The following is a 14,487-nucleotide window of genomic DNA, read 5'->3' on the forward strand; positions in this document are numbered from 1 at the left end:
CTATTTCAAAATAAATATATAATATTCGCTATAGTATATAGGAAATCAAATTTATTTTTTATTGATATTTGTATGTGTTTAAATTTTTTGAAATATAAAATTATAAAAAATTGCACAAATAGCACGTTCAATACACCGATAGCCAATATAAATATGTACTTTGTACCATTTTTTGTAATTAGGGGTTTCTAGCTTAATACTTTGTATTTTCGTCTCTAATAGAGTTAATTTAGTCAATATATTAAATATCATTACCCAAATAGTTATTTTAAACCCTCGTACTTTATACATTTTAATATCGAAAAACATCTAAAATTTGATACCAATTCGTTAAAATGATATTCAGATCATTTTTCAAGAGTAATTGGCTATTCTTTTATGCAATTATGAAGCAATCGATTAAGCAGCCTTTCAAATATACAAAGTATGCATTTTATACTACTCGCTCAATTTCATTTACTATCCCAAAAATTTAAATTACTATTTAGCTTCTCCGAGTATCTAATAAAAAATATTTGAAAAAATAAATTGGACCACCAATAAAAATGTGAAAACAATAACCAATTATGCACTTTTCATAATTCCTATTACATTGTACATGCTTCTTTAAATGTACAAGAATAAGTCAACAATCAAGTCATTACACAACATACAATACAATACAATGTGGTCCGAAACTTTATAAGGTCATGGCACATCATGAGAAGCAATGAAACAAACTAAGAGGTTCAATCTTGCCCCCATCTACTCAATATCATGTAAGAAACAAAAGCACACAATTTAAATAATATTTTCAAGCCATTTTTTCATAAATAAAACACTAAAAAGAAAAATATTATTTTTTCCCACCTATTTGTCACGGCATTGCAACGAAATTTTAAGATTTTTAATTTTTTATGGCTAAACAACGATAAACTTTTGCAATAAAAAATTCAGTGCAAAAATCGACTGCAACATTACATGTCATTGTAAAAGTCGAATCAAAAAATCGAAACTCTATTTCTATAAAACAAAATTCAAAGTTTAAAATATTCGTTGCTCAAATATCTTGAAAACATAGAAAGCCATTAATGAATGGGAGAAAAAGGGAAAAATAAATTAAATTGCAACAAAAATAAAAATGGAAAAAAGATAAAAATCAAGAAATAAATGAAAAAACAAAAATAGCCATATCTATCTATCTATATATCCAACGGAAACAGGAGAGAATCTAAACCAAAACACTCAGCAAAACCACAGTCCCCACCCTCGCGCGCCACACACACACACACACACACCCTCCTCACCGCCCACTTTTTCCGGCGTATATTCCGATGAATCTCCCACTATAATCGGAGCAGAATTCCATTGTAATGATCAGAGGAGAGTGACGAGCTAGCTATCATCGGTGGTCGCGTTAGCCATGTCGCTGTCGTGCTCCGACTGCTTCTCCGACCTTCTCTGCGGCGAGGACTCGAGTATCATTTTCTCCGGAGGAGGAGATGACTTGCCGGAATATTCGTCGGACATCGAATCTCGCCAACTGGACGTCGAGGAATCCATCGCCGGACTCTTAGAAGACGAGAGAGATCTCGCCGTGATTAGTTCTCGTCCGTCGTTGCATCAATCGATTGATGCTTCTGATAGAGCAGAATCTGTTGCATGGATTCTCAAGGTATATTCTTCTTACCAGATTCCGGTTCTTGGTTCACTGTTCTTCTCTATCATGCGCAGATGGTGAATCTAACTAAAATAATCCATCCAAAGTGACAACGCCCAAATTAGGATTAGTTACGCTATAATACACTGGTGATGATGCTCTGTGCTACCGATATTCTGTATGTGGAGTTAATTGCTGTTCCACTCTTCTGTGAATTGATTGATTATACTGATGTGCAATTTAGCTGTATCACGGTTGGCACTGCTAGTATGCGCCGACGGTGGGGGTTAAGCCTCGACGGATCGAGATGAATATTCGAGAACGCGATAAAACAGTTGCTAGCGGCGCACTGTAGACTTGAACCGCAGTTTCCGGAGGGTTGACTGATTTTTTTTTGTTCTGTTGCAGGTGCAACGTTATTACGGTTTCCAGCCATTAACGGCGTATCTCTCCATCAACTACTTCGACCGTTTTCTTCACTCCCATCACTTGCCCGTAAGACTTCCGTCACCGTCAAGTATTTTATTAATACTAATACGATTTTTGCTTTACCATTTAATTATTTTGGACAAATATAAGTATTTTCTACATGTATATATATATATTCCTCTCTTTTTACCCCTTTGCTCATTTTCTCCATCCCTTTTCATTTCAAGACCATTTTCACTAATTAAGTATAATTAAAGATTGACTTCTAGTACCAATTCATGAAAAGGACCTTTAGTTAGGTTTAACTTGCGATTAACTAAGACATAAATAACCCTTAAGTAGTCGATAATTGGTATCCATTAGTTAACAAACTTTATGAAATTGCGCTGGTGCCCGTATTATTTAGTACAAATATATATACTTTAATTATATCATCCTTTGTCTTTGTGTTTTTAACTCTATGTACATTCATATTGTCTGCCCACTAATTAAATTATGTAATAATTAGAAAAAAGTGTCACACGTTTGGACTCTATTGAAATAATTAATAAACAGTACCTCTCCGTAAAGGTTATCAATTGTTCTTGTGTATGTCATGAACTCAAGCATCGTTGAATATATAGAATTTATTGTTTTATAATGATGTATTTATAGGTCTATTGGTAACTTTTGATTCAGTGAAATCGTGACTTAATTAAGGTAGTCACGATGAATTTACGGGCTTATCTTTTTATTTATAAAAAGAAAAAGGTAATTAGTGTGGCTCGTGTCCAATTAATAAGCTTCAGATAACATCAACTTAGACCTAAACTTACCACTAATCAAATAATTATTGGATGTAGCAGGAAAGTGAAAAGTGTGTTTGTGGTCCCTTTTGCTGATACGTTCTAATTATAATTTACGATTAATTTAATAATATGAACGAATGAAAGTATGCAAACGATGACTTAATTGCAAGCATGCTTGTCAATTAATCATAATTTATAAAGCAAAATTATCTTCTCTAAAAGTATAGCTTGGGAAGGTCCATTTGTCTCTTTGCATCTTTAACAACCTGGGAATTCATTCCAATGGCCATCACTACTATTTGTTTTCTTAATATTAATTAATTACAACTAACCTTTGTTGGTTTGTTATGATTGTTCATGCTAATCAGTATTAATTAATTCTTTTCACTAATAATTGCAGAAAATGAACGGATGGCCATTGCAACTACTGTCCGTTGCATGCTTGTCATTAGCAGCTAAGATGGAGGAACCTCTGGTTCCTTCTCTCTTAGATTTCCAGGTAATTTAATTAATTTTCTCTAATTTCATAAAATTAATTGCTTAATTTATTGAATATCATCTTCTTCTTTTTTCAATTTTGAATAAATAATTTGTTGTTTAATTTATTAGGTTGAGGGTGCGAAATTTATTTTTGAACCAAGAAATATCCAAAGAATGGAGCTTCTTGTGCTAAGAGTCTTGGATTGGAGACTCCGATCTATTTCTCCGTTCTGCTATCTCAGTTTTTTCGCCCTCAAAATTGATCCATCTGGGACTTATACTGGATTTCTTACATCAAGGGCAAAAGAAATTATTCTCTCAACTATTCAAGGTCTGTATTTATATACTATGTATTAATTAAATATAGTATTAATTAGTATCATTCTTATTTATTTAGTTATCTATGTATATGCATGTACATGTTCATGCATGCGTGCGCTGTATATAATTATTTATTTAGTAGTTGAATTATATATAACAGAGAAAAGTTGAAAAATTAAAAAATTGAGTTGAAATTAAATGATTCTTTATTTCAACAGAGGCTAGCTTCCTCGAGTACAGGCCATCATGCATTGCTGCTGCAGCCATACTTCGTGCAGCAAATGATCTGCCAAATTTCTCTTGCATTACTGCTCAACATGCCGAATCATGGAGTGATGGACTTCAAAAAGTATGAACAATATGATCCTACTTGCTTTTGTGTATTCTTATGTTTTCACAAAACCATTTTCCAACTTTGGATGGAATATCCACTCTTTTTGCAGGATAATATTATGAGTTGCCATGAGTTGATTCGGCAAATTGGGTCAAAAAATAAGTCGAAGAAGCAACCCAAGGTTCTACCACAGCTCCGAGTCATGACTCGGGCGAGTATTACCTTAAGCGATTCATCATCATCCTCGTCTTCCTCATCCTCTTATAAAAGGAGGAAATTAAATAATGATTCATGGGCGGATGATGACAAAGAGAAGCTCTGATTAAGTGGGGGTCAAAAAGCTAAAAAAACAATAACTAGAAAAGAAAAAAGAAAGAAAGAAAAATGTGGTCCAAAGTTTGTCTAGAATCCTCAATATTTTTTTCTCAGAGGGTGATGAGATAAAAATTGACATGAGTGATGTAGATAAGTGGTAGATATATAATGTATGTAAGTGTTTGGGAGATTTTATTATGACCCCTTTTCTTGGGTGTGCAGTGCTGATTCCCAAGGGAATTGGGGTTTTGGTACATAGTATAATTATTTTGGTGTGAAAAGGGAGAAATTTGCTTAGCACATTGGGGAATGGAGTGATGGAGTATGAATGAATGGAGCGGGGGAAGTGACTGAAAATCAAAGGTGGTGTTGTGTTGATTGTTGAATAGGTTTTGTGGGACCAAAAAGAGAGTGAAAAAATCAAAGGAGTTGGCAAAAATATGGGATTATTCATGGAGTGAGTTTTGAAGTTTGAGCTCTTTGTGAGACAATAATGCAAGTCAAGACCTCTCTCATATAGGCTAGCTACTAGCTATCATTGCACTCCTTTTACAGGTAGAGAAATGAAGAAAAAAGAGACCATGGTGGTGGACGAAAATAAGGTTCATTCATGGCTCCATCAAAATCAGACTTTTATTTTTTCTTTTTTTTGGATTTTGAGTGATGTGTATACACACGTATAGTGTGTTCTACACATGTGCATGTGTGCTTTTTTGGCGGGAAATTTTCCCTTTTTTCTTAATTTTCTTGTCCTAACCATATACTGGACTTTTAATTTTTTGTTTTCTTGGGTGTCGATCGCATGTGTGTGTGATGGATGCACGCATGTCGAATATTTTTTTTTTTTGTTAATTTTGTTCATATATATATATGTAAAAAGGAGAGGAAAGTCTCTTTCTTGTAGGCCGAAAGTTGGCAGAACTACACAAATTAAGGTCTTTGGGGCCTTTTATTTTTGTTGGTGTTGTATTTGGATGGATGTAATAAAGATGAAACATTATTTACACTGAAATTTCTTAATTATCTCCCCCACCGGCGCTGTTGCATGTGATTGACAGTGAAGATTTTTGTAGGTTTGCAATTTGTTTTGTATTACCGAGTAAAATATGTTTAAAGAAAATCGGAATTTGTGTGAGTTGTAAATGAAAGGGGGAGGGGGGGTCCATCCGCCATTAATACACTACTGCTGCTGCTACTACTACTACAATACTACTCATCCAATCAATGAATATGACTCCTTAACCCCCTTCTCCTGACCTCATCACCCATTTCCTGTCTCTTCTCCCCCACATTCCACACACTTATCTAACCCCCATCCCCACCTCCAACCTCCCAAACCCTACTCTTTGTCTTAATCCTTATACACACACATATATATATATCTATAAATGTAATCAAATTCAAGTGCTCAATAATGGGGACCAAGGCATGATCGAGCTCCCCAAACTTTCTAATTTCCCTCTAGAGTTATGTTTATTTTGATGTTATTACTACACGCCCCCCCCCCCCCCGAACCAACAATACGACAATGTGAATCCGAAGTAGCAAACCCCAATATATAGATACAAAAAGCGATCCAACCCCCTCACACTTCCACTTTTGAATCCCCCATGCACCTTAATTTCCTTCACTTTACATGTCTACACATTTATGTGATGTCCAAAATTCTTATTCAAATTCAATTTTCTATCATGAGATTCTCATTTTATATCAATATTGTCCGTCTGACAAAAAAAAAAAAGAAAAACTATTATCACTTTATCAATTTTTATGCTCGCACATCTATATTTAGTTTGTAATACAACGAAATTGTTCTCAACTTTTCCTGAACGAGCATATATAAAACCTTGTGATTGAGTTTCTTCAAAACTACTTTCTAGCTTGTGCAAGAGTAGTATGACGTATTTAAATTTCAAACTTCACATTTTTTCTCTTCAAACTTTGGCCGCCATCTGTGGGATGGAGGTCATGTGCTCCTCCCAAGCCACTCCTCTAGGAAGCTGATGATGTAGACAAGCATCTCACATTGATTGCAGATAAAAAGCTTGAGTGACTTATAAACCCTAAAACTTCTTTTCCCTAATGAGGGGCCTTTTTAGAACAAAACAATGAGACTCATAGAAAGTCAAAACAGACAATATTTTACACAACGAAACACGAATCTAGTCAAGCCCGCATTACCTAGCTACCTATAGACACATATAGCTAGGTTCAATCTGAATCGTATCTAAGTTTTCAAACTTTACTTTTAGACGCCCGTCCAAGGAGGTAATCTAGCTATAACTTGTACTAACCAAAAATTTGTCACTGCCTCCTTATTTTTTTCTCAATGTGGACCACCCACACCCAGCTGTTTGATTGCAACATACATACATACATATATATGAAGAGAAAAGTTCCCCTTGGGGTTTAGTACTTAGGATTTAGTACCCTTGTTTTTGTGGGATATGTTTAAATAGCATGGATTACGAAAGTACCACTGTCTCCAATGTACCACATACTACCTTTTACAGACCATATTGTAAAGATCACGAGCCATGTTTTTAAAACTAAAATGGACAAATTGTATGTCGGGGATATGGGGATACCGACAACTTCCTCTCCTTCCCCTTTTTCTAATTATTCTCATATGCCTCTCTCTCTTTCTAATACAGGTTTTTCATGTATTTTTTGATATACGTATATATATATATATATGATGTAATTGATTATTGATCATATAACTACCAACTATATTGTTCTATTCGATCGGGACCATGTGGCCGTAATTAATTCAAATACGACTTAGGAAAATTAATTTAGGTAATCGACATTGACATAGACCACGACTTTTTGAATTGCACAACTTTAAACAGAGCCCTTCAAATATATTTCTGGCTAAGTGGTTCCCATATATGTACAATAATTCAACATGTTATGATCATGGATCCTAGCTTCCTACCTCAATCCTAATGTTATATGTAATATATATAGCTATTAATTATACATCTTTATTTATTTATAGCTTGAAGTGTGGCAACTGCCAATTAGATTATATGAATTAATTTGGAGTTGTAAAGTTTTGGATCATTTGAGGAATTAAAATTTATATATAATAATGCCCTCTAGAAATTAGGTTAAAATTAAATAGATTTGTGGGGTTGTTAGGTGATTCACAACCAATTGCAATATTAGCTATTATAATAATTTCAGCAGCCCCTCCACCATGCATGCCACGTCCGACTTAATTATATATACACATATGTATATATATATATATTTACATTATCAAACAAAAAAAGCTTTGTGTTAAAAGCAATGGGATAATAAATAGGACAAGGGTGGAAGGATATATACAACAATGACTTTAAGATATCCTTAATTAATTAAGTATAAACTAATTAAAAAGATTAATTAATTAACCTTGCTTTTATATATTTCCTTGACAAAGAACATGTTGCAAGGGCAAATTTGGTATTTCACTCAAAATTAAATATGTTCAGATCATCTTTGACCCCGTGTAACTAATTAGACAGCATTTCAAATCATATATTTGTCATATGATTAGTTCAAATTTGGTCAAATCCGATTTTGAGCTAGAATTTCTCTTGTTTTTTAATCTATATAAATATTATATTGAGACATATCTAAGTTATTAAATATAGCTAAACCTATAATTATATAAAATAGAGTGAATATGATATAGTTGCTTTGATTTTTCTGCTAATCCCATCTATAATACAATCACAAAGTTCTTACTTGTATAAATAATTAACAATATAATAATAAAGTATCTGTTTAAGACAAAGAATATGGAAACCTTGGAGACTGAGGAAGATGAAGGCTTTTTTTTTTTTTTTTTGTGGTGGGGGAGGGGGGAGGGAATTTTAATACAGTAATTAGGGCTGGAATTTTTAATTATGCACGAATCTAATTTTGTTATTTAGTATAATAACTTTAAAATTTTAATAATTTTTAATTATTTTCTTCTAGAATTTTTAATTTAATTAAGTCGTGTACAAGTTTTATGCAATTTTTTGATCAATTTAATAAAAAAAAATTAAAATTACAGGACTAAATAATTTATTTTCCTTAATTTGGGTAAGGATGGGGTCATAAATGACGTGATGCAATGCTCATAATTATATATACAAAATAGGTAAAAGTGGGTAGTAATTTGTGAATATTTGAAGAAATAGATTTCCCACTATATGTAAGATCTGAGTGACATGATATATAGGAAAAGTTTGATCACTTGCAATTTTTCCAGCTACCCATAATTCTATCATAATAGCTACCTACACTACACTTGTCTACCAATATCCACAAAAATATCTTACCTAGCTAGCTAGGATGTCCGAATTTAATATTTTTTTAATAAAATATCACATATTCCAATTGTAAATTAAATAATAATAATAATAATAATAATACACTACGAGAAAAACCAGCATGACCTAAAAGCTAGTTAGCTAGAAGACCGTAGATAAAAGTCATCATACCACGCATACTTTAACTTTGTATTCGTATATATATATGTATAGAAGTTTTTGAATTTCTAAGAAAATATAAAATACAACAATGTAATAATACGCATATAACAAGATTCTTGTACGTACGATGAAAAAGTTCCAAAAGGGAAGAAGCGTGCGTGTGACAAAATTGTGGAAAGATTTTTGTACATATGAACAAGAAAATATTTATATATATATATATATTTCCGAAAACCCTAAATTATTACAATAAAGAAATAGTGACAATGTTGAAAGAGAATCCTAAGTAGTGATCCCCCCAAAAGCCAAAATGACCTTTTGTTTTCACGTAGTGAGAGTTAATGTTGGAGGGGTATAGGGGAGCGTTCTTCTGTCTTTTTCGATTTAAATGTAATTTTCATCCATTATCTTTTGTATTTTAATTTTTTACTATTTATTACTTTTTAAGGCAGTAAATAAATGTTGTAATTCTTTACTTTTTTATGATTTTGATAAATAGGAATAAAAATCCTAAATTATAAAAAAAAAAAAACCACTTACGAGGCACATGCTTTTTCTGACAATATTTGTAAACTCCGGTAACTGAAGAATTAAATGTATTTTTGGTCTCATAACTTAGATCATCTGATATTTTCATCTTTTAATTTTTTAGGATGGGATTTTGGTCCTGCATTTTTGTTAGTCATTTTGTTCGTTGGAGTTTATCTCCACCAGTGAGAAGCGTGAACTCCGCAAAAAAAAGGGGATCGAAATCGCGAAAATAAAAAAAATGTAGATCCAAAATATTATCCTTAAAGGATAAAAATGCTGGCAGAAATGGACCAATAGGAAAAAAGCTTTAATTTTAAAATGTCACGTGAGAGACAAACGTGTTTTTCCAGCGAGATTGTGAACTCTGATGAAAAAGGGACTAAAATCACAAAAATTATAAGATCAAAATCTACCCTAAAAAATTAAATCATGTAAAATACAAAATTGTTCAAGATACGCAATTAAAAATGCATTTGAGCTAATTAAAAATGTGTCCGAAAATAATAATCTAAATATATAAAATGGTACACTAATGATACTTAGGAGAGAATTAATGGAGTTTAGGTAATTTGGTCGAATGATCGATTGCTTAAGGGTAATCATTTTGTTGTGGAAATTAATGGGAAATAATTGTTAGCATCAAATCTTGATCTCTTATAAGTCTTATCAACGTAGGAACTTTTATTTTTGTGTTAAATTTAATAAGTTAAAAAAGTTATAAATAATAGTAAAAGTTGGAATATTTGAAAAAAAAATAAACGTAAAAAACATATTAAAAAATAAAGTATTTGAAAAAATAATTTAATATTTACAATTTCATTAATAAGCTACAGAAATTAATTGATAGGAAATTGCTTAAACTTTTAGCATAAATTAACTTTATTTAAGCAATTCAAACGCAGAAGCTGTAAAATAAAATATTCTTTTTGATTTATTTTTAACGATAAGTTGATAAACACTTCAAATAAGTGTTTGCAAACACAAATGTCGTCACAGTGACCGAAAATTTAATTTTGCTATTTCTATAACAAATTGTGCAATCCCTTTGTATTTCTTTTATTGGTCACATATTATTCCAAAATACTTTTCATTTCTCGAAAGGAATTTTTTTTTTTTTTTTTTTATAAATATCATTCGTTTACAATGCTTATGAGACATTATTAACTTGTAACATTTAACCACTGCCTCATCCGAAAATTTAAATCAATAGAGAAAATAACTATTTAATATATAATATTTTTAACACATCTTAATTCATACATGCAGAAAGTATTCTTAATTGATATTGATGAAATTCGAACTTAGAAAATGATATTCGGTTTGATTCGAATGCCCTGTTAAACGACCACTTTATTTAAAAATATCATAAAAGTATTCAAAAACATATATTTTTCTAAAAGTGTGAGTTTTTTTTTAAAAAAAAAATTAGGAATGACAAAGTTTGATTCTTGAGACTACTTCCGACATGCTTAAAAAAAAGAAAAAAAGACAAAATTACACGTGAAACTTTACAACATGTGACTTTGAACATTAAAGAGTTGTTAAAAGATGTGAATTTTCCGGAGAAGAGAAAGACAGCATTTTCATTCAAATTTTCACCCCACCCCCACCCTTTCCAACTCACAAAAGCAGCTGCAAGAAAGAAAGACAGTATTTTAAGGTGTGTTTGTGGAGAGGAGCGTCTAAAAATGTTGTGTTTATGTTCTTTCTTTATCGCTTTGTGAAAGTGACTCTGCACCTCCATTTTCCAATGGCTGCTCACAAACACACTCATCTCTTTAATCATCAAATTTTAATATCATCACAACCCCCCACCCCCTGTTATTTTTTCTTGTCTTAATCAGAAAAAGCCAAGTAGAGGAACTTTTAGGACGTGGAGGCCTAATTCATAGCTCAAAATTGGCAGTTTCTGAGATTTTATATTGTGATGATTGCTGCAGATATGGGGGGGTTTAGCCCATTCACAAAAGTGTCTCAAATAGTTTGAATAATTCAATGAATTGTTTGTGTACTCTACCAGAGTTCAATCTTACAATCTTTGAGTAGCTTCAACTCCCATCACTACGGACATCAGAATCAGGTATCTGCAGAATCAGGTATTTGTACATTACCTAACAGCACAGCCCACATCACATTGGTTGAGAAAATCGAACCACAATTTTATCATTTCAGTCAACGGAGACGGGAATGGATTGGTCGCATCGACCCGTTTTTGGCGAAAGATTGATGAATTAATTACATAAATAAATTTTTTAGTTTATGGATAAAGGTTGTGTAAGGTGAAAAGACTAGGGAAGTAGAAGGAGGGAATGTCAAAATTTGATGAAGTTGTAATAACAGGAGAATTTGTTGTGTCTGAAAGCAAAAGATTTTTTGAAAAGGATGGGGCAATTATTGTAGCTAATATTTTTCTACTTATTTATTTTTTTATTTTCCTTTGTTGGACAGTGGAGCACAAATTTTGCAGGCTTGTTTGTAGCACTGAATCAAATTCTCCACAATTATCGCCAACTGTCCCATTTATATATAAATCTTGATTGTTGTCTCTCTTTTTTTTTTTTTCCCCCTTTCCTATCTATTTATTTGTATGATTATTGATATTTCAAATAATATTTAATACTTTGATGCTAATAAAAAATTTAGATTCAATTGAGTTTTTGGCCACACCCAAACAAATCATAGTTAATATAAGTTACTTTTTGTTGTGGTTCGTAGTTTATGAAAAACTATTAATCAGATTATAAAGGATACGTTACAACGAGTCCTCCAACAATTTGGCACAATTATAAATACTTTATTGTTATTTTAAAAATTATAATACATCATGATGTTTGATCGAATCATGTAATTCTTGAATGGATGTGTGAAATTGTCAACTTTGCTCTTACTGTATTTTTCTTTAAAAAAATTATAAAAAAACTTAATGAGGTGGATAAAAAAATTTTAAAATTTGTTTAAAAAAAATATTCACTTAATTCATAAAATTTTAGAAAATAAATAAAATTAGAGTTCAGTCTACAGAGGTATTCTGATCGTGGATGAAAACCTAAAAGAGACTAACGGATTGAATTAATTGCTAAATAACGGTTCAAATCGGGGGAGGGTGTTGGTAATTTTTTAAATAATAAAAATATATTTGTAACTGTATCAAGTTTAAAAAAAAAATCGTTGTAATTTACTCTATTATAAATGTAATAATATTTATCAAATAATCTGATAGTGGTTATAATTGACCCTTTTTAAAAAATCCATTTACAATTCATTAAATATATATATACATCTTCGATTTGGTTAATTACTCTTCACGAACTCCAATTCAGAGACTGACCTATCAAATTTAACGAGTTGTGTTGTTAATTATTGGGATAATCCCACTCTCCTCCTTTGAAATTTGTTGTAATTGCACGTAAATTTTTTGTAGTTTAAAAAATGATATTTATCACTCATAAAGTTTACTTCCATCTAATAAATAAGTCCAGCTGTTAATCAAAATCCACCAAATCGCTAATATTAACAAAAAAAATCTATATTTATCTCTAATTGACTTATTACTGACCCATTACAAGTCAAATAAATTTTTTATGCCCAAATTACCCTCATACATCTTCACCGTTCTAAGGAACATTTTAGTCCAAAAGAAATTATTTGACTTGCAATAAGTTAGTAATAAGTCAATCGATCGTAAATATCAATTTTTATTTAGTCTTTTCGTTAATATCAGCAAATTCAGTGAAATTTGACTAACGAAAAAACTTATTTATTAGAGAAAAACAAACTCCAGGAGTATACATTCAAACTATATAAAATTTATATATAATTATCTCAAATCTTCCAAAATTGGAATTTGCTTTTCCCGACTGAATCGAGTAATTAGGCACGTTTTGCTAGGCAGGAGCATGGTAGTCTAATTTAGCAACTAAATTAGACCACCTTTTTTTTTCCACTCTAATGCTACCACGTTTATCATATTATTTTCTGTGATCATATAATATATATATATATTTTTATTCTATTATTGGAAACTAAAAATTAATTAAATACAATCATTATTTAAAATAAAATACATTCAGATAAAATATGAAAACAATAAAATGTAATAATAATAAACAAGTGCAGTAAGTATTTTCTCCAAAGTTAATATTTTGAGAAAATTATAATGGGTTTCTCTTAAATTTTTCATAATCATAAATACCCTATTGTTATTTGAAAAATTACACATATTTTTTTAAAATCATAAATATCTTAACAAATATCTCTTATCATAGCTCATTGTAGGAGAGTATTTATTAAATATTTATAATTATAAAAAAATATTTGTAATTATGATAAACTATAGATAAATCCCTTGTAATTTATCAATAATAATTCATTGGTGGTGGTGAAAATTTGGTATCAATTGTTGTGGTTGAGGTTGGACTCCAGACGGTCTAGTCCAATACTATAACGGCTCGCTCACTAACCATATTTGGCCCAATTTAGGATTGTGGATTTATACTTTTGTCTTAGCCTACTCCAATGTAAATGGGAACAGGTCGGGTCTGGGGTGGGCGTGCCAGACCCCCATCAGGTTGGCCCTTTACCCCCCCTAGATCATGCTAATATTTTTAAAATATTAAAAAATTATATATTTGTTAAAATAATACTATCATAATTTTATAAATATATATGAGATAATAATATGATTGGAAGATTTTTTTTTTAATTTATGTATGTATATTTTAGGCATTGAAATTTAAAATTTTTGAATGTGTTACTTAATATACATTAAGATATTTAATTATAAATTATTTATATTTAAATTTATAAAAATATGAAGTTTATATATTATATGTAAGTATAAGTAAACTATACATATTTTTTAATAATTATATAAAATATACAAAAATAATAATAAAACGAAAAAATAAAAAGACTGGGTTCGAGTCCAAACCACTGAAACTCATAATCCACCCTAAGACCCGATTAAAATTTCAAAACCAACCCCAATCGGGATGGTCGGGGTTCGGGTCTAATCCGACCTCATTGTCATCCCTAAATTCCTACATTTTATTAACAAATGTCCTATTATGTGAACAAAATAATACATAAATCTATGACAGCTTATCTCATACATTACCTACATTAATCTATCACATTGTAATTAAGTAAACGAACCCTAATGATTTTGGGCTAAATAGT

General features: G+C 31.0%; 1 protein-coding gene across 1 annotated transcript; it reads left to right on the forward strand.

The window, feature by feature from the left end:
• Positions 1,191–5,115, forward strand: LOC105168218 (cyclin-D1-1). The gene is made up of 6 exons (XM_011088200.2): positions 1,191–1,654; positions 2,048–2,134; positions 3,257–3,355; positions 3,466–3,667; positions 3,876–4,006; positions 4,101–5,115. Exons 1-6 carry the CDS (start codon positions 1,403–1,405, stop codon positions 4,311–4,313), a joined length of 984 nt encoding a protein of 327 aa, XP_011086502.1. The 5' UTR covers positions 1,191–1,402; the 3' UTR covers positions 4,314–5,115.

Source organism: Sesamum indicum, linkage group LG8 (assembly GCF_000512975.1).
Source record: "Sesamum indicum cultivar Zhongzhi No. 13 linkage group LG8, S_indicum_v1.0, whole genome shotgun sequence".
Classification (NCBI taxonomy): domain Eukaryota; kingdom Viridiplantae; phylum Streptophyta; class Magnoliopsida; order Lamiales; family Pedaliaceae; genus Sesamum; species Sesamum indicum.

Excerpts from the sequence above, each read along its gene's own strand:
- LOC105168218 (XM_011088200.2), top strand. The coding sequence starts at position 1,403 with ATGTCGCTGTCGTGCTCCGACTGCTTCTCCGACCTTCTCTGCGGCGAG. Across the intron at positions 1,655-2,047 it reads CTGTTGCATGGATTCTCAAG|GTGCAACGTTATTACGGTTT; the intron begins GTATATTCTTCT and ends GTTCTGTTGCAG. Across the intron at positions 4,007-4,100 it reads GGAGTGATGGACTTCAAAAA|GATAATATTATGAGTTGCCA; the intron begins GTATGAACAATA and ends CTCTTTTTGCAG.